The sequence below is a fragment of the Hemicordylus capensis genome, chromosome 4 (assembly GCF_027244095.1).
Source record: "Hemicordylus capensis ecotype Gifberg chromosome 4, rHemCap1.1.pri, whole genome shotgun sequence".
Classification (NCBI taxonomy): Eukaryota; Metazoa; Chordata; class Lepidosauria; order Squamata; family Cordylidae; genus Hemicordylus; species Hemicordylus capensis.
The window spans coordinates 137,546,950-137,569,581 of NC_069660.1; the positions used below are offsets into that span (position 1 = coordinate 137,546,950).

At 40.3% G+C, this 22,632-nt stretch overlaps 1 protein-coding gene across 5 annotated transcripts in view; it reads left to right on the forward strand.

Moving 5' to 3' along the window:
* Positions 1 to 15,716, forward strand: part of KIF14 (kinesin family member 14) — a 79,174-nt gene extending 63,458 nt beyond the window's left edge. For 3 of the 5 annotated variants that reach the window (XM_053248404.1, XM_053248400.1, XM_053248401.1), the window contains exons 23-31: positions 683 to 783; positions 1,273 to 1,355; positions 1,687 to 1,908; positions 2,258 to 2,442; positions 2,648 to 2,806; positions 4,184 to 4,303; positions 7,224 to 7,298; positions 8,424 to 8,562; positions 13,696 to 15,716. In XM_053248404.1, coding sequence (XP_053104379.1) covers positions 683 to 783; positions 1,273 to 1,355; positions 1,687 to 1,908; positions 2,258 to 2,442; positions 2,648 to 2,806; positions 4,184 to 4,303; positions 7,224 to 7,298; positions 8,424 to 8,562; positions 13,696 to 14,087 — 1,476 coding nt within the window. In that variant the 3' untranslated portion in view covers positions 14,088 to 15,716. The remainder of the gene's footprint in view (positions 1 to 682; positions 784 to 1,272; positions 1,356 to 1,686; positions 1,909 to 2,257; positions 2,443 to 2,647; positions 2,807 to 4,183; positions 4,304 to 7,223; positions 7,299 to 8,423; positions 8,563 to 13,695) is intronic. The other 2 variants (XM_053248402.1, XM_053248403.1) reach the window with 2 other exon arrangements.
* Positions 15,717 to 22,632: the final 6,916 nt, after the last annotated feature.

Sequence of the window (22,632 nt, forward strand, 5' to 3'; positions counted from 1 at the left end):
TAGGAATACCTACAGCATAAGTGCTAAGTATAGGGCCCTGAATACCTTGGGGATCGCCTGCTCCCAGCTGAATCTACTCACCTAACTAGATCATCTGGGAGGGCTCTACTCCTCATCCACACCTGCTGAGGGTCATTTGTAAAGCACGCAGGACAGAGCCTTCTTGGTTATTGCTCCCAGGCTGTGGAACTCACTCATGGTTGAGATCTGCATGGCTCCCTCTCCCCCAGCCTTTTGGAGGAATTGGAAGGCCACCCTTTTTATACAGGCTCTTGGCCCCTAGCTCTTTTTAATGTAGCTATGTTTTTATTTTATTGGTATGTTTTTATTGAAGTTTTCTTACTGTTTTTATCTGGTTATTAACTGCCGTCAGGCCTTTGGATGAAGGGTGGTATAAAAATACAAATAAATAATGGTGATGATAAATAAATAAGAACTAAAGATGAGCTGCTTCTTGGATGTCTGATGTACTGTATTTGTGGAGGCCTGGACAAAAATGTCTGTCACACCATGTAGACAAAGTTCTTGCTGTAGTGTGTTAACCGTGCTAAAAAGAGTGAAGTGTGTTTAATCCTATTTTAAATGTGTGAAAACTAAAAAGATTTGCTCTTTATTCAGTGGTTGAAGGATTGTTTTAAAACTGTGTATAACACGCTAGAACATTGGGTTTTTTTCATTCCAGATGAACAGTAGCAACAAAATTGATGAGATTCTTTATGATCCTACTGACAACTGGGAACCTGATTTTTCAAATGCATCTGTTTCTTCCATGTCTCGAAGGCGGCAAGTAATTTTTTGTTATTAGCTTAAAATTAGGTTCTGAAGATGTGTAAAATGACTTTGGGTTCTGTGGGAGTGAGTATTAGGGCTATTTACGGTTTTCAATGAGGTACCCTTTGCGTGCTGGTGGCGTCCAAAGGTTTTGAATTGGGTGTAGGAAGCATAGCTATAAATCCGCTACCCAAAAGAGGAAAAAGCAGAGAATCCACGTGAAATGTGTTGAATCAGCACAGCTCACTCCTTACACCTTGCATAGAGCAGCTGAGTTCATTGCCAAGGCAGCCAGTATAAGCACAGATGAATATATTTAGTAATGGAATGGTTGTTGCTGTTTTGATTCAGTAATAGAAACTCTAAATTTATAATGTATGTGGAAATATTATTAATTAATGTAAATATATTTGTGAATGTGCTTCAGAAAGTTAGTGGAAGTCGTAAGTGTTAAATTGGTCTCCCCGCCCGCCCCCTTCTCTATTCTCACACAAATTCCAGGAGCAGAAGTTTAAGGAAGAGCAAGCGAGTTTCTGGATGTTTGTCTGAAGTAAAGATGAAACTGCATGATGCATATTTGCCAGGTATGTGTATGTTTATAATACTGTGATTCTCAGAAACTATTGCTAATATTTGTGTCCATTTTGAATAACTTGTGACTACTTTGTTTAAAAAAGCCGGAAAATATGATTTTTAAAAACCATATATTTATGGGGGCGGGGGGGGGCATTATTTGACATATTCTGAGCTTGCAAGTCTACTGCTGTTTTTTGCAGATGGGAAACTTTCTCGATTTACAAAATAAGGATCTGTATTTTAATCCTGATTTAGGCTGTGTTTAAGAAGATTAGGCAAGGAATCCATCAAAGTTTTGACTTGATTCTAAACCTGTCATTTCATGAACTGTTATCACAGGCTCAAGAAATAAACTGAGCAGCCTGAGCTCGGATCCATCTGAATCTTTCCTACCTGGTATTTGTAAGGAATTGCTATGTTCAGCTTTGGATACTTTGGGACAGGCAGGTGAAGAAGAGGAGAGCATGGCACAAAGCCTTTTAACAACACTGTTCACCATTTCTGCTGGAGTCACTGCCATGACAAATGCTTATGAGCAAGCTGAAGAAAGCCAAGAGGATTGTAAGCTTCATTTTATTAACCTAGATGACTTTTGCACTAATTGCCTTGTTTTGCATGAACATATAAAGCTTTCAGATACTGGAGTCAGACCGTAGGTTCATCTAGCCTCAAGACTTCTCAGGAGAAGATCACTTCAGCTTTTGCTTCCTGTGACCAGGAATGCTAGAAACTCCACCTGGGGTATACTATATGTGCTCTACAACTGAGCTAGTAGCCCCTCTTTGATGCTATTCAATCCTGGAATTTAAAGATGTATTTACAAATGATTATGAATATCAAGGTTATTGTACCCACTCTACCTCTACATACCCCTTACCGAAATAACTTGATTTATTTTCTTTGTTTTTAGTTTTCACTGTTGACCAAACAGCTCAGTCCTGCAGCATCAAGATCACTTCAGCTTTTGAACAGCTTGTAGTTCTAACCAAACATTGGCTGAACAGTTTCCAAAAAAGTGATGAATTTGTACAAATTCATGAAGAACTAAGGGAGGATTTAATACATCTGGGGGGATTTCTGCAATTGCTATTTCAGGTAAGTGAAATCTAATTGCTATGGCGAAAGAATGGTAGTATTAGGTATTTGTAGGTATGTATCATAGAAGTTGTAAAGTTATGTTTCTGATGCTGTAACCATAATCTAGTCTATGCTATTGTCACCATGCATACTAGAATGAATCAAGAGCATTCCCTAATATTCATGAACCCTGTATTTTTGTGTCACTGTATTTTTGTTTCAGGGAGGTTCTTCGGATTTGTCTTCCATAGTAACAGAGGCACAGAAGAAAATAATGCAGACATTGAAACAAATGGTAAAATATGTAGGACACCTGGCGGTACTTGCAGGCACAGGCCTACATGTTGCAGCAGAAAACAAAGATGGTACAAGCAACCCAAAGGTAAATTAATGGAGAGAGGGAGGGGACATATCTTTGTGGTGGTTCTAGCAAACTTAGGTTCAAGGATAGTTATTAATTAGGGAGATACACATGTGTGTGCGTGTCCGTGTGTGTGTGTGTGTGTGTGTGTGTGTGTATATATATATAAAATATGATATAAAATAAATAAATAAAGACTGGTAGTTGAGGCCCATCAGCCAAGCAAAGTCACTGTCCATAGATTACACTTCTAGGAGAGTTGAAGAAATTAAATATGTTGTAGAATTTTTAAATTAAGACACACTTTTTAAGCCAGGCTTTTAGTAATCTCTGAAGGTATTAAATTTTAATTGCTGTAATCTTTGAATGTTTTAAATTTTAAAATTATTGTTTAATAGTTGGTTTTATTCTATTTTTATTTTTGTGAACCGCCTAAAGGTTTTGGAGGCAGGAAATAAATAAATTAAATATTAATGTGCTTGCAAAAGGGGAGTAAAAACCAGTTTGAAATGTGTAGGATTTCAACTTCAAACAATTTTTTTATTGTACAATGACCATTTATGGTAAATTTGAGTGAGAAAGATCTACTTTTCTTGGGCATTACATTGTTTGGGAATTATTGATCTGATTATTGAGTGTTAAAAATCTGTCGAACAATACCAGTTAAAATATGAAGCTTAATTCAGAATTTCAGGTTTAAATTTTGTATTTAAAGATGCCCCCAAGCATATTCCAGTGTAAAATGGAGTGTATTCAGCAAGTATAAAGGCAGAATTGTTCATAAAAAATTTGATATCTGTAGGTAATTGCGAAGTATGATACTCAGATTTTCTTCAAAAAACTAATTAATTAATTAATTAATTAAATTTTCACCAAGCATACTCCAGTGCATTCAGATAATTTTAGTGGCAGGATTGTGTATGCAAAATTTAGTATCTGTTTGTCATCAGGAATATGACTTTATTTTGCACAACTCAGCCTAACATACAATCAAATAAATACTCCAAATATAGAGATGTACATATACACAGCCTAGAGATGGACATACCAGGCGATATAAAAATATGATAAATAAATAATAGATATTAGCCTCTCTTTCCAACAGTGATAGCTCCTATTTCTTACAGTATAAATTCTTTCATTCTTCAGTATCTTAAAAGGTCTTCTGTGCTGAGGTTTTTATAAGGTTCAGATCTATTTAAATGTAACCAACTGCGAACTAGTTGTCATAACTTAACCAGGGATTTATGTAGGAATCTTAAATCTGTACATTAAACAACATGTACAATCGGGGGCCCATTCTTGGAAAGTGCTTTTGAAAGCCACTGTTGGCACTTGCAAAACTTTTTCAGATTAACAACTACCCTTTAAAAAGTGTTTCTTCTCTTTTGTAAAAAGCAGTTCATATCGGACATCTGTGTTGGAATGACCTTGGGATTGGAACACCTTTTAGACTGTATACAGAAGAAATCTAGGAAGATGCAGAATGAACTCTTGAAGTGGTACCCCCAAGATGAGGTGATGTGGGGATAACCATGAACTTGTTTGACACATGTAGGGAAATATCCTTTTAGCCGGAAGCCACGATAAACTTAGTGGCAGTTTGACAAGCTTTGTACTGCTTTTGACTCTGAAATCCTAAAACATGTTGATGGTTCCTATTCATATAATTAAAATGTCTTCATTTGCACTTCATTTGTCTTATGACAGCTTGTGAGGGCTTGGTCTCCGCTAGCCCTCAGTCTAAACATCCACTGCCACCAATATAAGCCTTTTAGCTTTTTTGACTGGTTCCACTCCCAATCACTGAACCTTCTGCTTCTCAAAAAATATCAAAAACTCAGTAGTGTGGTCAATAAAGTGGGCAAGTAGGTGTGAGGTGGGAACAAAACAGACAGAGACACCAGTAAAATAGTGAATAATCAAGAGCAGATGTATTATAATGTCATTAAAAATAAGAAAAGTACAGGGACAAATATACTTTGACAATTTAAAAGTATAAAACAAGCTTGCTAGCCTTCTCATCCAAGACCGAGCAGGTTCCACTAGCCCAGCTCCTTTACTGCCAATTCTCCCAGCAGCTTCAGCCCAACACTACATTACTAGTGTACAAGCCATCCTGCTCACACAGGATTGCTTCTCAGCAGCTCTCTCTTGCTGTCCATCTCTATCCTTTTATCCCATTCAAGAGGTATACATAAACCAATCTGGGAGATTCTTTCTCAAGCAGCCAGAACCTTCTGTCTCTGTCTGGTGACATCCAATCAGAATTCTTAGTTACATTCTCTCCAAAACTCTAGTCACACAGCTTGCCACCTCAGACTTGGCTTTCAATCAGAGGTTGCAACCCTTTAACCCCTGCAGAGTTTAGAGGGAACAAAGCACAGAAAACATCCACAAAACATAAAGGGAAGGAGTCATTCCTTCATACAGCTGCTTTTACCAGACAAGAACCTGGCTTTGGGGAAAAGAACTACTTCTTTGGAAGCTTCTTTGAAGAGGACTTAGTCATTTGCATATGGGATAGTGAAACCCATATGTGAAAGTGCTTAAACTTCACTTCTTTGCACCAGGAAAAAAATAGTGGTTGTCCAGACTAACACAGCACCAGTGCTCTGTGAGAAGCACTGGTGCTGCTGCATTAGACTAAAGCAGCTCTGTGCTGGTAGGGGGCAGTTTTTTTTGCCAACACCTCCCCTTCCCCTGGAAGGGAAGTAGGCCTATGAGGGATGCACGACCCTCAGAAACCTATGTTTGAGTCACACAGAGCACTTAGGGGCAAGGGGGTGTAAGTCGGTGAAAATTGTTCTCTTCATGAGTTTGCGTGCTGTGTTGTTCTGGAATGCTGCAGCAGCAGCAGCACTGGTACTTGGTTAGTCTGGATGTCAGCCAGTTTATATAAATGTATAAGGGTAGCAGTAGCAGATTTTGTTTTTTTAAAAATACCTTACATTATTTTCTATAGTGCTGAATAATGTTGGCATTACACTATTTTGAACATCTCCCCCCACCCCCAATTTGCCGTTACTGTCTTCACAGACACAGTGTAGCATTAAGAGGAAATAACAAAAGCTAATTTTAACCGTACAGAAGCTCTTAGTTTAATTACTCATAAAAACTAAAAAAGCATCTTCATAGTTCATTGATGGAAAAATGAGAAGCATTTCTGTGCGACATATGTTCTGTTCTAATTACAGTTTAAAGGAATTGGCATAAATTTATGGGCTGGGGGAGAGAACTACTTTTTTGGAAGCTTCTTCGAAGAGGCTTGGGCTGCACAATAGAACTGTGAGTTCTTTTTCCCTGAATGGCTGCCAGGGCCTATCTCTCTCCTGATGCTGGATCACAAAACTACTTTGAATGCCCTCGGCTTCAAAAGTGGCCCTGCTGTGTGGCTTGGGCGTGGGGTCTGCTGGTCAAGAAATTAAGTTATGGCGAGTTGCTTTTTGGAACTGCTATACACTTTTATATATAAAATTGCTACTGAGGTTATAATTTAATTTTTGTATACCATGTATAATATTGTTACCATTTAGCCTGTACTATAAGCATATGACAAGACAAGCATGTGAAAGAAGGGTAAAATGGAAATGGGACAGAGGCTCAAGTGCAAAGATTTGTACATAACACACTTCAGAAAAGTAGTTTGTGTAACTGCAACAAAAACTTTAATGGCACAAAACTAGAAAGCAAGACCTTCACCAGTACGTAGTCTTGGTTAGCAAAAGTTCAAGGCTATGTTAGTTTTAACATGGCATCAAAGTCTGAGAAAGATGGCTTTAATTTGGGGTGTGTACATAGTAAATGTGTAGTGTTGTGGAAACTATGGCTTGGTTCCTAACTTCTGTGACTGGAATATGGTTTTCCTGCTGCTTCACTGCCTCTAGAGATGCTACAGCTCTCAAAAACCCACTCCTGAGAGTTGGGGGGGTGGCTGCAGGAATGTGGACATAGGTGAACAATTGGGGGGGGGGATCTTTGTGAGCAAAAGTGTTGCTTTGTGCAAGAGCACCTTAGGATCCAAGCCCTAATAATGATGATTAATGGATTTTTTTTCATAATCAAGCTTTATTTGTGATGACATAAATTACTGACAGTTATCAAAACGATGTTCTAGTTTGTGTATTGGTTGCTCTGTAATTCTCTTTGCATGGTTTTCTAAGCAGGCACAGCCTTTTTCACCACACAGCTAATATAACAGCTGAAATTGGCATTTCATGCAGACACCTATATGCATTATACATACCCAATATTGAGTGAGTGAGTGAAGGAAATGAACTGTATTCACTCTGCGTCATCCCAAACATCACATTGTCTGGGATGTACATACCAAGGAAATGTCTTTGTGTAGCTTGGCTTATCTAGCAAACTATTTTGTATCTGTGGTTGAACATTTAATATAGAATAATGTTTTGAACACATAACATTTTCTTTTCAGGTTCAGAATCAAATAAAGACTAAAACTATCGCTTTGGCTAAATTCCTTGAAAATATAATATCTGATTGTAAAAAGGTAAATGAAATATTTTGCTCGATTACACTTTTGACTTAGCAGACTAGTGTTCGTTACACATTGCAATCAATTTTTTTTGTCAGCTATTCTATAGGAATTTAACATTTTCCCTATATTCTGAAGGTTTGCAATTGAGTGTATGCTCAACAGCATGCAAGTAGCCAATCCCAGCTCTGAGTGTACCTGTGTGATACACATGTCTTCAAATACAGGCAGTCCCCTACCTACAAACACCTGACTTACAAATGACCCATACTTACAAAGAAAGCTCCATAATGAAGTCCCCAACTTAAAATGCCAACCTGCACATATGAACAAGTTGTTTCTCATAGGAACTATATGCATTCTGAGTTATGAATATCCAACTTACAAATCAACTTTTGGAATACAACTCGTTTGTAAGTTGGGGACTCACTGTATGTGTTTATGATGTTCACTGTATCTGTTATGTTCATATTAAAAACTTGGGTGTACATTTAAACAACCTAATTGGCTGGTTCAGATGATCTAACAAACTATGACTAGTTGCACCATTAATGCAAGGGAATGAGTGCTGCTCAGGCAATGCTCTGTCCATGTCCTCTCTCAGCATGGAGGTAAGATGCAAGCATTCTGGTCAGTTAAGCCACAGCTTCATGTGTCATCCAAACGTGGGTGCTGTGGTTGAATTGTGGCTTACAAACTAGGATAAGAAATCAGATTTCATATCCTGGTTTGTACACCACAGTTAAACCGCAGCACAGAGATGTAGTTTAACTAGGATTCTTCCACCTCATCTGGGTGAGTGAGGGGAGAGGAGGGTGTGTGGGCTTGGCATTTATTCCCCTAATGTTCATGAGCCAACAAACCATGGTTGGTTGGATCCTCTCAACTGGGTTATTATGTGAAGAGAGGCCATTACTGTAAGAGCACCATTTATATACTGCTTTTCAATGAAAAGTTCTCAAAGGTCTTTAGACACTTGTAAAATTAAAGTACACTTGTCTTTCAAACTGAGAACTTGCAAGCAGTGCTCATGACAAACTTCTGTCTCTCAAGGCTGCTTCTTGTACTGCTTTTGAAAAAGTATTGGTATTTTCTTTCAACTTCTGTGAACTGTTATTAACTTATTTCTGTTGTTAACAGAAAGAAGTAGCAGCTCTAACAAAGAGAGGAGAATCTGTTGACCAAGAGTTAAAGAAAGCAACTAGCAAAGCTGCTGAATTTTTGGAATTACATCATTGTCTAGATCAAATCTATGAAGCTGTTACTTCTTCTTTACAAGGTATTTTTCTGAATTATTCCTTTTTGTCATTCTAAAAAACCACTTTAAAATGATTTATGAATGATTTATGAAAAGAAGTATACCTGTAAGCCAGTGTGAGGTTCTTAATTTGCTTTTGTAAAAGTATAATGGAAATCTATCTGATCTTTTAATAGTTTACTCCTTCCCTGATCAATGACTAAGGACAAAATTATGCATTACTCTCATACTGAAAAGAAACAATTTTCTGTGGCTACTCTCTTATCTCACTGATAACTTGTAAAAGTGCCAAATGCTTGGGTTGCCCAGATCATGTTAGTATGTTTCACACCAACATTAGTGACCCTGGTGGTAGAAGTGTGGTGCTGATGGGTACATTTATTATTAGTGCTGCAATGAAGAAGGCAACCATGGCAAAGCGATTTTGCAGTGACAGTCCTAACTACAGAGGGCAGTGAGGAAAGAACAGTCTGTGGGGAATCTCATGGCAGTCAGCATATTAGCATGCATGCAACATGCAAAATATTTAGATGTCTTCCCTGGTTTTTTTTACCACGTCCATGAAGTTTGATTTAAATGATCTTCTTACCTCTCTCTCTATGGAATTTACCATTCTTAATATGCAGAATTTTTTAGAGCAGTTGAGCATTCCAGAATACTTCGCACAAACATTCTATAAGGAAACAATTGCATTTTGTGGTGTTTACTCTCCATGGAGTTTCCTGAAAGGTCACTCCAAAGCACTGTTGGGTAAACCTTTTGAAGTTAAATGAGATTGGTTGGTTTGCCTGTGACTGCAATAAAGATGGTATGTCCTAAATGAGTGGTATGCTGAGCTTCAGACTTTTGTTCTCTGAAAACCTGTAGACAGTCTATAACCAAGGATGTCTTAACCTCTTATGTAGGAGGGAAAGCTATGGGCCAGAACTAGAAATTCAGCTGGCTTAGCTTTCCTCATTTGGATTTTCTAAGGATATGCAGGTGAGGATGAGGGACTTCGTTGACTGCTATTATTATTTTTGTTATAGTTGAGTACCCAAGTATAAAATGTATGAGCAGCATGTCACTTGTGAGTTACCGACAGCATACAGAGAATTGAGAATGTGATGCTTTCTTAACTGCTGCTTGTCTGTATGTTGCAGGTAGATGCACCCACCCACCACTCCTTTTTTTGTTTTGTTTTAAGTGTACACCATCATGTGCTGCCACATGTATCTTCAACTCTGCTATATGTACCTGAGTACAAAAAGCAAATATGTTTGGGTGATTTAAAGCTGATCTTTGATTATTGAGGTGATAGCATGCATACACATTTGAACTAGATAGAAGAATTTAGACATCCTTCCCCCTTTACATTGGGCAGAGCTTCTATGGCTGTACCAGTACTGCTAGAGGCAAGTATGAACTGCTTTCTCTCCTCCATGTGTTTCGTTTTTGTGACTGCAGGATAGAATGGGAGCAGCTGCAGAAGCCCTAGTAATTGCACCGCTGTAGGCACATGTAAAGTGGACTGCTGCATTTGCAAACTGGAGCAAGTGCCAAATAATGTTTAAAATGCTTTCAGAATTCTCTAACCCTGATTGTGAACCCAGTCGGGAGAACAATTCATGGCATGCCATGGCTCAACTGTCTGTATTACCTATGAATCCTTTCTATTGCCAGCAACTGAGTAAACTGTGTCACTCCCACCATTTTACAACTTCTCATCCTGTTAAGGTCAACACCTCGCCTTTCTTTAAAAAAAATCTCATCTCATGATACTCAGGGGTGGATTAAGGGATAGGCAGAGTAGGCATCTGCCTATGGTGCCATATTGCCTAAGGGCGGAAAGCTTTGGCCTGGGTCCTGACTCCAGCAAGAGGAAATAAGAGCATGCATAAAACACAAGCCTCGAGTAAGGTTACTTTATTTTATTTTATCACAGTGACAGTCAGTTTGAATTTTGCTGCGGAGGTGCTGTGGATACGTGGTGGCACCACCACAAGAGATCTATCTGTGGGCAGGGAAGCATGCAGGCTGCAAAGAAGAAACTTAGGCAGGGGGAGGGGCGGCAGATGGTAGTGCTCACCATCAGCTTCCGGGTGACAAACTGCTAGCTAGCGCACCATCCGATCAGCTTCTGGGCAGTTGTGAAAGAGATGAGAGAGAGGCAAATTTGTTGTTCCATTGATTCTCGGAGTCACATAAATCCACAGACTCCAAAAATCCACAGACAGAAGAGGCTGGGAGGAAGGCTTGCAGATTAAAGAATATTAATTCCACATAGGCATGATCCCCAGTGACTCCCCTCCTCCTGAAATTTTAGGCAATGCTTTTGCTGTTTGCCCTTCTTCCTCTCAAGGCTTCATGACAATGGGAAGGCTCAGCCCATCTCTTTTCCTCCATGATGCTGTTCCTGAAAAAAGCCCCAACTTCATAGCATTTAGCATTGCGATAATCTGAGTCCTTTGGGACCTTTCTGTTGCTCTCTGGTGTCCTTATATTTTTTTAAAGTAGTGAACATTAGGTAAATGCTTCCATTAGAGCTACTGTTTCTTCAGTTCCATTCCCTTCTGCTATCCATGAATCATACCAATCACAGGGTGGGAGGGGGAATCCCCAGTGTGGGAAGAGCCAAGGGGGCAGGGCTGGTTTGGAGGTGGCGTGAAGGGAGGGAAGGTTGGCTGTGGAAGGAAGCCCTCCAAGTCCCTGCCCGGCTGCCTGGGCCTGCGGGCAGCATTGCCTGCTGCCGTGCTGCACCATTGCTGAGAGGACCAACACCAGGCTGAGGCAGGTAGAGGAGAATGAACAGCAAGTCAGACAGGCAGCTGCTCTTGCAGGGGGTGGGAGAGGAAGAGAAAGAGGAGGCTGAAACGAGGTGGTGCTGGCACTGCCTGACCGGCCCAATTTCATTTTAATGTATGTTTTAAGTTTGACTCAGTTCTTCCATGTATGTGTTATAAACATGATGACATGACTAGGCAGGGAGACATGGGAGAGAGGCAAAAAGGTTAATCCGCCTCTGATGATACTTTCTCAACCAGACAATCTCTCTTGGTGCTCCTCTTTTTCCTGTAGGGATGTGCGGACCGGTCCGGGGGTTTGGGGTTGAACTGAACCACTCCTCTGGTTCTGTCGGACCAGAACCGGACCGCGAATGTTTTGTTTTAAAATCAAAGTTGATAAGTACCTTTAGCCCCTTCGGGGGGCTTGCTGAGGCTGCGGGGTGTGTGTGTGTGTCTGCGTGGGTTCCCTCTCCCCCCTGTTGGTGTTTCTCATCACTGCCGCGGCCGAGTAACTGATCATTTTCGGCCCTTTCGGGCCTCCGTACGAGCGCGCGGCTGCCATTTTGGCAGCTGCTGCACATGAGCCAATGCCCTCTGTGAGGCCATACGGAGGCCCGAAAGGGCCGAAAATGATCAGTTGCCTGGCCGCGGCAGTGATAAGGAAGGCCAGCGGGGGGAGAGGGAACCTGTGCAGACACACGCCCCCACAGCCTCAACAAGCCCCCGAAGGGGTTAAAGGTACTTATCATCAACTTTAATTAAAACAAAACAAAACAAAAAATTCACGGACTGGTCCGGGACTTTACCAGGGGGGGTTCGATTGGGGGCCGGACCGAACTGGCTCGGTTCTGTTCAAGGCTGGTTCAGCCTCGAACCGAACCAGGCCAGATGGTTCCATGCACACCCCTATTTTCCAAGACCTTTTCCTAAATGTTTAGATGATTTTGGCATTTCTTGATAGAATACAGTATTAATTTCACACAACAATTTAGGAAGCATTTGACTTGTAAGAGATGAACAAATGGTATTCAAACATGTTTGCAAATCATTGTGAGCCTGCATTAGACTGGGTGCCAAGTACAGGTGAAACTCAGAAAATTAGAATATCGTGCAAAAGTCCATTAATTTCAGTAATGCAAATTAAAAGGTGAAACTAATATATGTGACAGACGCATTACATGCAAAGCGAGATAAGTCAAGCCTTAATTTGTTATAATTGTGATGATCATGGCATACAGCTCATGAAAACCCCAAATCCACAATCCCAGAAAATTAGAATATTACATGGAACCAAGAAGACAAGGATTGAAGAATAGAACAATATCGGACCTCTGAAAAGTATAAGCATGCATATGTATTCAGTACTTGGTTTGGGCTCCTTTTGCAGCAATTACTGCCTCAATGTGGCGTGGCATGGATGCTATCAGCCTGTGGCACTGATGGGGTATTATGGAAGACCAGGATGCTTCATTAGCGGCCTTCAGCTCTTCTGCATTGTTTGGTCTCATGTCTCTCATCCTTCTCTTGGCAATGCCCCATAGATTCTCTATGGGGTCAGGTCAGGCGAGTTTGCTGGCCAGTCAAGCACAGTACACTGTATACTTTTCAGAGGTCCGATATTGTTCTATTCTTCAATCCTTGTCTTATTGGTTCCATGTAATATTCTAATTTTCTGGGATTGTGGATTTGGGGTTTTCATGAGCTGTACACCATGATCATCACAATTATAACAAATTAAGGCTTGACTTATCTCGCTTTGCATGTAATGCGTCTGTCTCATATATCAGTTTTACCTTTTAATTTGCATTACTGAAATTAATGGACTTTTGCACGATATTCTAATTTTCCGAGTTTCACCTGTAATTTACTTCCATGATGATTATAGCACATCCTTCCTGGCTAGCATCTTTGTCCTTGGTCATTTTTTGAGAACCTCACTTTGTTAGGTAGAGGCACATTTTGTCCCATATGTGTCTCTCTCTAACCTGATTGCTTTACAAGAAGTGGGTGCCCTTTTCGCTTCTTAAAAACAGATAGAAGTCTAATTTATACCTATATGAACATCTTGCATGCATTATTACCCTCTGGATGGCTCTAAAATTCAAGTATGTAATGCCAGTGGTTGATACCATCAATGGAAGCCATGAGCAAATCCATATGCTGTGGAACAAATTATAGCAAAGTAAACAAGCTGACTTCTGCCGTCGCTGAAAAGCTCAGTGAACAGTTTTTAATAAAAGAGAAAAACAAACAAAATGGAAACTAAGTTAAAGTGCATAAATCTATTTTTTCTTTGAGTCACTTCAAATAATGTATAGGTTATTCAGCTGTTTCTTAATTTATTTTAACTTATTGGATCTGGTTTTCTTTTTGGATTTTCCTTCCACAGGATTGTACAGAAATAGAAGCCCACTCAAACATTTTATAGAACAGATCTGCATCTTAGCTGGGAATTTGAATGCACTCTGTAATCCATCAGCTTTGTCTACTGGTTCAACAGACTGTCCTACTTGTGTAAAATCAGAGCCTCTTGTCAACTGTAGTGAATTAGACGCTGTAGCAAAGTCACTCCTTATAACTTTTGAACTTGAACATGGACAGCATTCAATGACACTTCAGGACAATTGTATGCGAAGTACTCAGCCTGAAAGAAAACGGTTTGAAAGTGGTGAAACTACAACAGTTGTGGGGCAGAAAGGAGTTCCGAAACAGGAATATAAACTCTGGTCTGTACCTGAAAACTTAAGTGAATCTTCACCTAGTGGAATACACTGGGTATAAAATATTTTGCTTCATGTGTAGAATAATTCAGAATGTAGGAAATAAGCACTTCATAGTAAACACTGTAAAGGTTATATTGGCTGCCGTGTCCTTTCTTGTCATCAGAGTATCACAGAAGTGTTGGAATGAGAAATTTCAGGTTAATGTACATGCTAGCTCAGTCAAGGTTGTCCTTTTGTGGAGAGTAGCTTGCTTTTCTCCAATATGAGTATTAGGCATTGGCTGAGCCAGGCACTCCATATATATACCAGTTTTTGTGGAAGCATATGGGGAAGAACAACCTGTGAGGGAAATATGGCTCACAAATGTCTTGCATGTGCTGCGGGGAGGATAATGTGTGTTAGATCTCATTACCATGGAATAGTTCACCTTACCTGCTTGAGAGTACAAATGGAACTGTCACTCTAACAGGAACAATTAATTCATGCCAGAATAAAATCTAGTCTAAAATACTTATTTTTAAGAAGTTGTAAGCCAGAAAATTCTGTTCTACAATTGATTCTTTCTACACGAATGCACCAGCCTTATTTTGTAGTCATTGAATGAGAAGTATTTGCCTTCATGTTGGTATTACTTGATTCTTAGTTCTATGAATATTTGGCTGGGTGGGGGGGGAGAGAGTTGACTTATTTGCTTGTAACTAGGCCAGATATATTTAAAAGGAGATATATATTCTCTCCCCATCTCTTGGAAAATAGGTGTATTGCTGCTTGAGCTGCTAGTGTATAGTATTTTACTAGTACCAAAGGAAAATACACTCCTGGGTCTCAGCCATTCTTGAAAAGCATCCTGAGTTACTTCTACTACAGTAGAAGTTATAAAAACCAGAGGTTGGGAAGAGTTCTTCTACTGCCTCCGAAATAACATGATGGCTAATCTCCAAAGAGGCTCATTCCCATACAGAGAGCTGTGCAAAATGTGCCTCATGGAAAGCCACTCCAAAGGTCTTTGGGAGATCCTTGAGAGATCTTCGGGAGTGCCGCCTTGGGGACACAGAGGGCTGCAGTAGGAAGGGGGCTAGAAATTTTGCATACAGTCTTTGAGATTCTGGTTGATATGTGGTGTAAACTCTATAATATGGTACATGATTTTTTAAAAGAGCTTCTTGACAACTCAGGGACTAAGGATTTTTTGCACTTCTGGATTTGGTAGATTTTTCTCAGCCTGGATTTGAGAAAAATAAGCTTTTCTTTATGTTGGTATTTATATGTGGCATTTATCTGATAGGCAGAAAAATGGCAGTGCATTTCAATAACGTTTTATTACTTAATAGTGTAACACACAGTACAACAGAACTGGTTCATCATTCTCTGAGAGAGTGGAAATTGTTTGTGTCATGCTAAGAATAATGAACCTAAGAACTTAATGGGATCATTTTGTGAATTTTTTAAAACCATGTTGACTTGTGTCAGATTTGACTGAAGCTTGAAAATGTAACTGTATTCATATGCATATAAAGTGCTTCCAAATATTTACAATCAAATTGCAACGTGTACAGAAATTGTCAGACTTCATGCAACATATAAACATTCATGTTTCCTTTTTTAAATTATATGCCTTGAACCTTATATATGTTTTGGAAGGACATTAAAATGTGTTGTAAATCTCATATAAAACATTCTAACTCTACAGTTGTCTTATTTCTATATATGTATTTATATTTTTGAGTTCTTTCATACTAATAACTTTATTCTGAGTACCAGAAGTTTATCTGGAATCTGAAAGTAGGATTTTGCTATTGTCCAGGGCCTAAAGCAATGAGTAAGCAAAAACTATCCTCCTTGAACTCTGTGGCGGGGGTGTGGCGTGTGTTAATGTGTTAGCCAATCTCCTTCCTTTCTATTTTCTGGCTGCAGCCTTTTGTGCCTCATAAAATGCTTCTCCAGAGGGGTCTATGCCAACTCGCCACAGGGAACCATGCAACTCCCCCCCCCCCCGCAAGCCTGTCCTGTCACTTTGGCTTTCGATCCAGAGGGGACAAGCGGGAGGGACATGAGAGGAAGCTAAATTTCCACCTACCACCCACCAAAGCATGTCTTTCACGTTCTGCCGTGGAAGGAAGAATCTCTCTGCATTCCTAGCTGTGGGGTTGTGCCTCATGAGAATTGAAATGTCTGGTGTGGATCAATTTCCCCACTCTGTTTCTTGGCCCAGCCATGTACAACTGCCAGAGCTTGGTAAGTGTATACATGCTCAGGCTTCTAGATGCCTGCAAGTCCACAATATAATTGTTACTGACTCCAGAGCATTATTATGACCAGAACGCCATATTGGATGAAAATAGCCCCTTTTTCATACTTGTCACCAATCTGAACTATTTATCACCTCTGGAGAGGTGACAAAAATGCAACAGTAAAAAAATATTTTTTTTAAAAAAAATTGTGACTCTGCTCAGATTTTGATTCTGCTGCCTAAACCTGACATTGTAATACTGCAGTGCAAGAGGTGTGATAACTTCATTTAGTAGAACAGCATCAACTCGCTCCCTGCAGCGGCTGCCGTTTTGCTCTGTGGCTCACTGGGATGTGGCGGGTGGGAGAGCAGTCACGTGGGCTCTACCCATTTTGAGTCAAATGGCCCTTCTCTGGAGGCAAATTGCCAGCCTCACTGAGAAAGCTGCAACTTTCCTGCAAAACGGAGCTTCTCCTGACAAAACCAAGGGGCAGGTGGGCAGGAGGAGGGCGGGGAGGCTCTCTGTCCAAAGCAGAAGGGGCACCCAGAGAGCCCTCTCTGCAGCTTCCACTCGGCGGACAACACATTGCCCCCTCCGCATGCCCATCCTGTCACTTTGGCTTTCGATCCGACGTAGGCAGCGCCACCGCTGCAGGCTTCCTGCCCGCCGCTTGTTCATTTGCAACAAACTCTCTTCTGTGTAAGAAAACTCTGTTGTGTGTAAAAGTTTTTGCAAGCTTTCGGGAGGGAGGGCTGGCTTCCTCTCGCCTCCCTCCCGCTTGTTCTCTCCGGATCGAAAGCCAAAGTGACAGGACAGGTTTGTGCGTGTGTGTGTGTGTGTGTGTGTGTGTGTTGCATTGTTCCCTACGGCGAGTTGGCCGCATCCGATTGACCAGTGGCAAGTTGGCCACAGTGAGTTATCCCATTCCCGTTCCAGAGAGCTGCTTTTCAGGGTGCTTGGGGAGAAGGAGGTTGCCACCAAAAAGAGGAGGCTAGAGCCTCAGGGTGCATGTGATACACACAACATGGCCCTAATAGAAACCTTTGTGTGTATGTGCATGAACCACACTCACATAGCTAAGTTGTGTTACACAACAATGCTTTCTCTAAGTCTTCAATTCCTCTTGAGCATTCAGCATTACCAATGGTTTGTATCCTATATTGTTTTTTCACTTATGGAAATAATTGCTGTTTGTGGACAGGTGACTGTTTCCTACCGAATGTAGCCTAAAATGTCACATGCCATGCGCCATCCAATTTTCAGGAGCAGATTTGGGTGGGAGGGGTGCAAGGTATTGCAGAGTGAAGGAAGAAACAGGAAAGCCTTCTTTCACCAACAAAACTCTGTTCTGTCTGTGGAATGGAACGTTGGCTTACATCTTGTCAGTTAATTTTGGAAATAGTAGATAAGACTACATTGATGGAATATGACCTTGTCATCTGTCAATATAGGACTGCAAAATGGTGCCTTGTGATAAAACTATGAAGATGCCTTTATACTGAGTTTTGTGTACTATTTGCTCTTGAGCTAACACTGACTCTACTGTCAATGTATCTGAGCCAATTTCTATGCCAGCATTGTAGTACATCTGCTGGTCACCTCTAGACGTGACTACTGCAATGCGCTCTATGTGGGGCTGCCTTTGTACATAGTCCGGAAGCTGCAGTTAGTTCAGAATGCGGCAGCCAGGTTGGTCTCCGGGTCATTTTGGAGAGACCATATCACTCCATCTTAAAAGATCTACACTGGCTGTTAAGTTTCTGGGCAAAGTACAAGGTTTTGGTTATAACCTATAAAGCCCTAAACAGCTTGGGCCCTGGGTATTTAAGAGAATGACTTCTTTGCTATGAACCGCACCACCCATTGAGATCATCTGGAGAGGTTCGTCTGCAGTTGCCACTGGCTTGTCTGGTGGCTACTCAGGGATGGGCCTTCTCCATTGCTGCCCCGAGGCTTTGGAACACACTTCCTGCTCAAATAAGAGCATCCCCATCTCTTATAACTTTTAAAAGGGCATTCAAGATGCATTTGTTCACCCAGGGTTTTAATTAGATATTGTTTTAATTGTGTTATAATAGTTTTAACTTTTAAACTTTAATTGTTGAAATATGTTAATCTTTTTATTGGTTGTTTTTATTGTCTGAGTTGTTGGTTAAAAATTGGTTGTTTTTATTGTCAGAGAACTTGCGTTTTGGCGGTATAGAAATATGATAGATAAATAATTTTATTTATTCTTACTAATCTTTCCAAACTATCTCTTGTTCCTTCCCTCAGTGTGTAAGCAAGCTGTATGTTGTCTACTATTATATTAAAACTTCAAAAGATTCTGGAGATCATTCCGTTTCCATGAAACGAACTATCATGGGGAAGATCTGAAGGAGAAATTTTATCTGACTCAAAGTCTCCAGATCTGTAGTCACCTTGACGATTCATGAACACACCCTGTAGACCATTTTTGTCAGCTGAGACACAGATAGGACTTTGTTCTCTAAAAATTATAGGTGAGCTGTAGAGCCTTTATTATATTTACATCACATCCTCCTTCCAATGAACTCACAGTATAAATGGCAGTATAAATGGCATCCCTCGCACCTTTGCTGGTGCTGTGTTTGGGTTTTTGAGACAAGCACCACCGCAGCAGGAAGCTGCATGTGGTGGCAGAGAGTAGTTAAGAGACTACTCTCCTTAAAGAGAGAGAGAGATCGAGATCCCACTCCCTTCCCCATGGTGCTGAACCAGTGCATGAATCTGTTTGTGCACATCGCTAGTTATTGGGCTACTAGATGGTGCCATTGGATCTGTTTGACTTTGAATTGTATATTATCTTTACTTTAAGATAACATTTAAGTGAAGCACTTTAGGAGGAATTCTAGTGCTTTCCAAAAAAATCATTCCCTATATTGCTGTATATGTTCTAGTTTCCTGGCTACTGCCTCAGCACCTTGTAGTTAAACTTCTTTAGTAACATCTCAAATAATTTGCTTCTATTTCTAATATTGTAGCATTATTGCAGCTAAGATGATATGAACCTGATTAGTCTCCAAATGGGAGTCACATTAAAATCCCCCTGCTTCTCCACAACTTGCATTTATATTTTTAAAATGCAAACCTCTTAACATTAGGACTCAGTAATAGACTTGCTGTCGCTCTGAAGCATTGATTTTCAGCTTCAGCTTTCACTTGGTTCAATAATGACACCGACAGGTAAGAGGGAGAATTGCAGCTACTTCAGAGCTCTGCAGTTTTGTCATAATTTGTGGGATTTACCGTTCATGTTCTAATCTATTTAAGAATATAATGCCTATATACATTTCTCTGACAGAGAAGTCATTTCTGTTGAGATGGTTATGCAGATTTAGTGTTGAAGATTATCAACCCACAAATCAAGGAAAGCCTGCTAACATGTATTTAAGTAATAATTTGCAATGTCCTCATGCTGTTATACATTGGAAAACTAAAAGCACAATTTTAACTACATCTCCCTGTACAATTTTGCATGTGGTGTTTAAACATATATTTGGAAACGCACAAATTCTGATAAACTGATACATTGGATTACATTTACACAACCCAGCAAGCGGTTGTGAATACAGACTGCATCCCGTCCACTGTGGAAACTATTTCTAGTTAATGATCTGTGTGATTTCTACCCACTAGTCCAAGTTAATCTGAACTAGCCAGCCATCTCTGACTGAAAAATCAGGAAGTCAGGATTTTGGAAATCCCAGAAAAACTCACATTGTAGCTAGATTATGAGTGGGTTTGGAGGATAAATTGGCCCATCTTAAATGTATAGGAGAGGAGTGTGGGTCTGCCTGCCTGCCCTACCTTGTGAACCACCTCTTAATTGTATGGGGAATGGTTCATTTGAATAACTCCTAAATGAATGAATTAAATACTACATTAATGTAGTGTGTGGGGGGACGGTTTGGATGTAACCCCTCCTGCATGATTAGGAGATGGCATGGTGGAAGGAAGTTGTACACATCCCTGCTCCTCCTCCAAGTGGGGCAATTTTGGAGTATTGTCCTAACTAGCCCATTCAATTTTGGGTTGAATTTGGATTAACAAGGGTTCCGGTTAAGTTTGACTCGCTTCACTTTTATTTTTGCAGAAGGTAAAAAGATCTTTTTAGGGCCAGATTCTTGATAAACAGTCATAACAAAAAAGCAGCAAAACTAATCCTCCTCATAGTAATATCATATTCAGTACTTGGGAGAGTGGCCGGCTAGTAAGTTGTGTTTCTTTTTTAAAAAAAAATGCTGAAGTGCAGCTGGTATTCCTTAAAAAATTAAGTTCACAGCCGCAAAAGTTCAATGCTGGAAAAAATTACTGGGAAATGCAAGGATGGTGATGTCATGTATTTGTTTTAATGCTTATATACATTCAAGGGGAAAGCATTCATCTGCTTTTATTTCAAGTCATTTTGAAGTAAAATCCATTTCCTTTTTGGCAAGCCTAGCATGAGCATTTTAAAACTCAGAAACTGGTACTTCTAATTAACGTAGAACCACTTGGCAGTTAAGTTGCTTTAATGATAATTGCATGGTATTGACTAGCTTACAGCTACATCCACTACCTCAAGCATCTTCTGCACAACCAGAAAGGGCCCCAAATCCAGCAAATGGTGGGCAATGTTGCAGTTTTACGGGAGGTAGCAGAGGTGGGAACTCTATTTTTGTAGGAAAAATTTCTATTGTTTAAATTAAGCTGCTGAGCATGGTTACATATTGTGGTAAAAGGCCAAACCCTGCCTTCTACCACAAACCGTGACCTTTTACAGTGGCTGATAAAACTGTCCAGCTGCAAGCTTGAATGTATGTGATTTTGGGGGGGAAAAACTCAAATACAAACAGTTTGACCAGTTCAAATATGACAATTTTAAGGATAATTTTCTCCTATTTGTTATCAACAAATAACAGGAAACAGAAATAGGCCCCAAGTTGGCAGACTGACTGATTGACTGGCATACAATTCTGCACTGTTGATTTTTTAAAAAATCATATTGGTGATGATAAAGGAGGAATTTGCTTAGCATTTCACTCCCCGCCCCCATATCATTTACAGATGGACACAATGAATACATGAAAAATGTAGGCATGGAAGGACACAGCTAAGGGCTAGGAAAAAAGCCCTTAGAAGTGCCAACACTTGATTTTAAAATATCCACCCCACTGGTTGTGGCTAGTCTGTGGAACTGCCAGGTAGCAGAGCTAGTTGGAAACTGGGATACTGGAGGCAGAGTCTGGCAGGTCTAGTGGTGACTGTAGCAGAAAAGTCTTTGCCTTTCCCAGTATTGGCTAATTAGTAGAATATGGCTTTAATCATCTGACCCAAAAGCCGTGGATGGTTGGCAAGTTATGCCTGTGAATGATTTCACGTCACTTCAGCCAAAGTACCAGCCTTGCTTCACAGTAAAGCACTGGGTGGGGCGGGGTGGGAGACTCTAATGAAAACTTAAGTATGGGCTGAATAATTCCCCAGTCACAGGTTTTTTTAGAGAAAAACACAGCAACATACAAAGGTGTGTGTGTGTGTGTGTGTGTGTGTGTGTGTGCGCGCGCGCTCCAAGAACCCTAAGACCAGATGCTGTAGCTTGATAGATTTAGAACTTTTGGTATGCTGGTGAGCAACACAGAGAAAATGATAGCATGTTTTTAAGAAAAGGTTTGAAAAATATAATTTGAAAAAATGTCTATGCTTGTCTCAGCATGCAATTCTCACTTTTTTTCACTAGGTGGAAGTGTTTCCCAATGCTATTACCATCTGTAGGTCTTCATTGCAAAGGTGTGAAAGTAACAACTACTCAATAAAAAGAATTGTTTTTAACATAATCCTGGAAAGCAGTCTGTTTAAAACAACTCCCATCCACACAAACAAAAATAAAACCTTGCAGTTTCTATATTCAGCAATAGAAATAGCTCTTCCTGAGTGTTGTGATAATTGCACACATATATACGACATAATATAGTCATTAGCATGTTGGTTTTGCTGTTCGTTTGTTTCTTACTATATTAACTGATCATTAAATTGTTGCCATTTTGACTGTTTTATTATAAACCACCTTGAAATCACTTGGTGAAAGGTGGTATAGAAATTTTGTGCAAAACAGATTGTACCACTGCAATGCATTCTACATGCGGCTGCCCTTGAAGACTGTTTTGAAGTTTCCGCTGGTCCAGAATGCTGCTACAAGGATGCTCATGGGTGCAAGTTGCTTCATGAGTGTCACACCCATCCTGTAGCAGCTCCATTGGCTACCAGTCTGCTTCCGGGCTAGATTAATGGTGCTGGTCTTGACCTATAAAGCTCTACACAGCTTGGGGCCAGGGTCAGACCACATTCGCCCATATGAACCTGCCAGGACCCTCC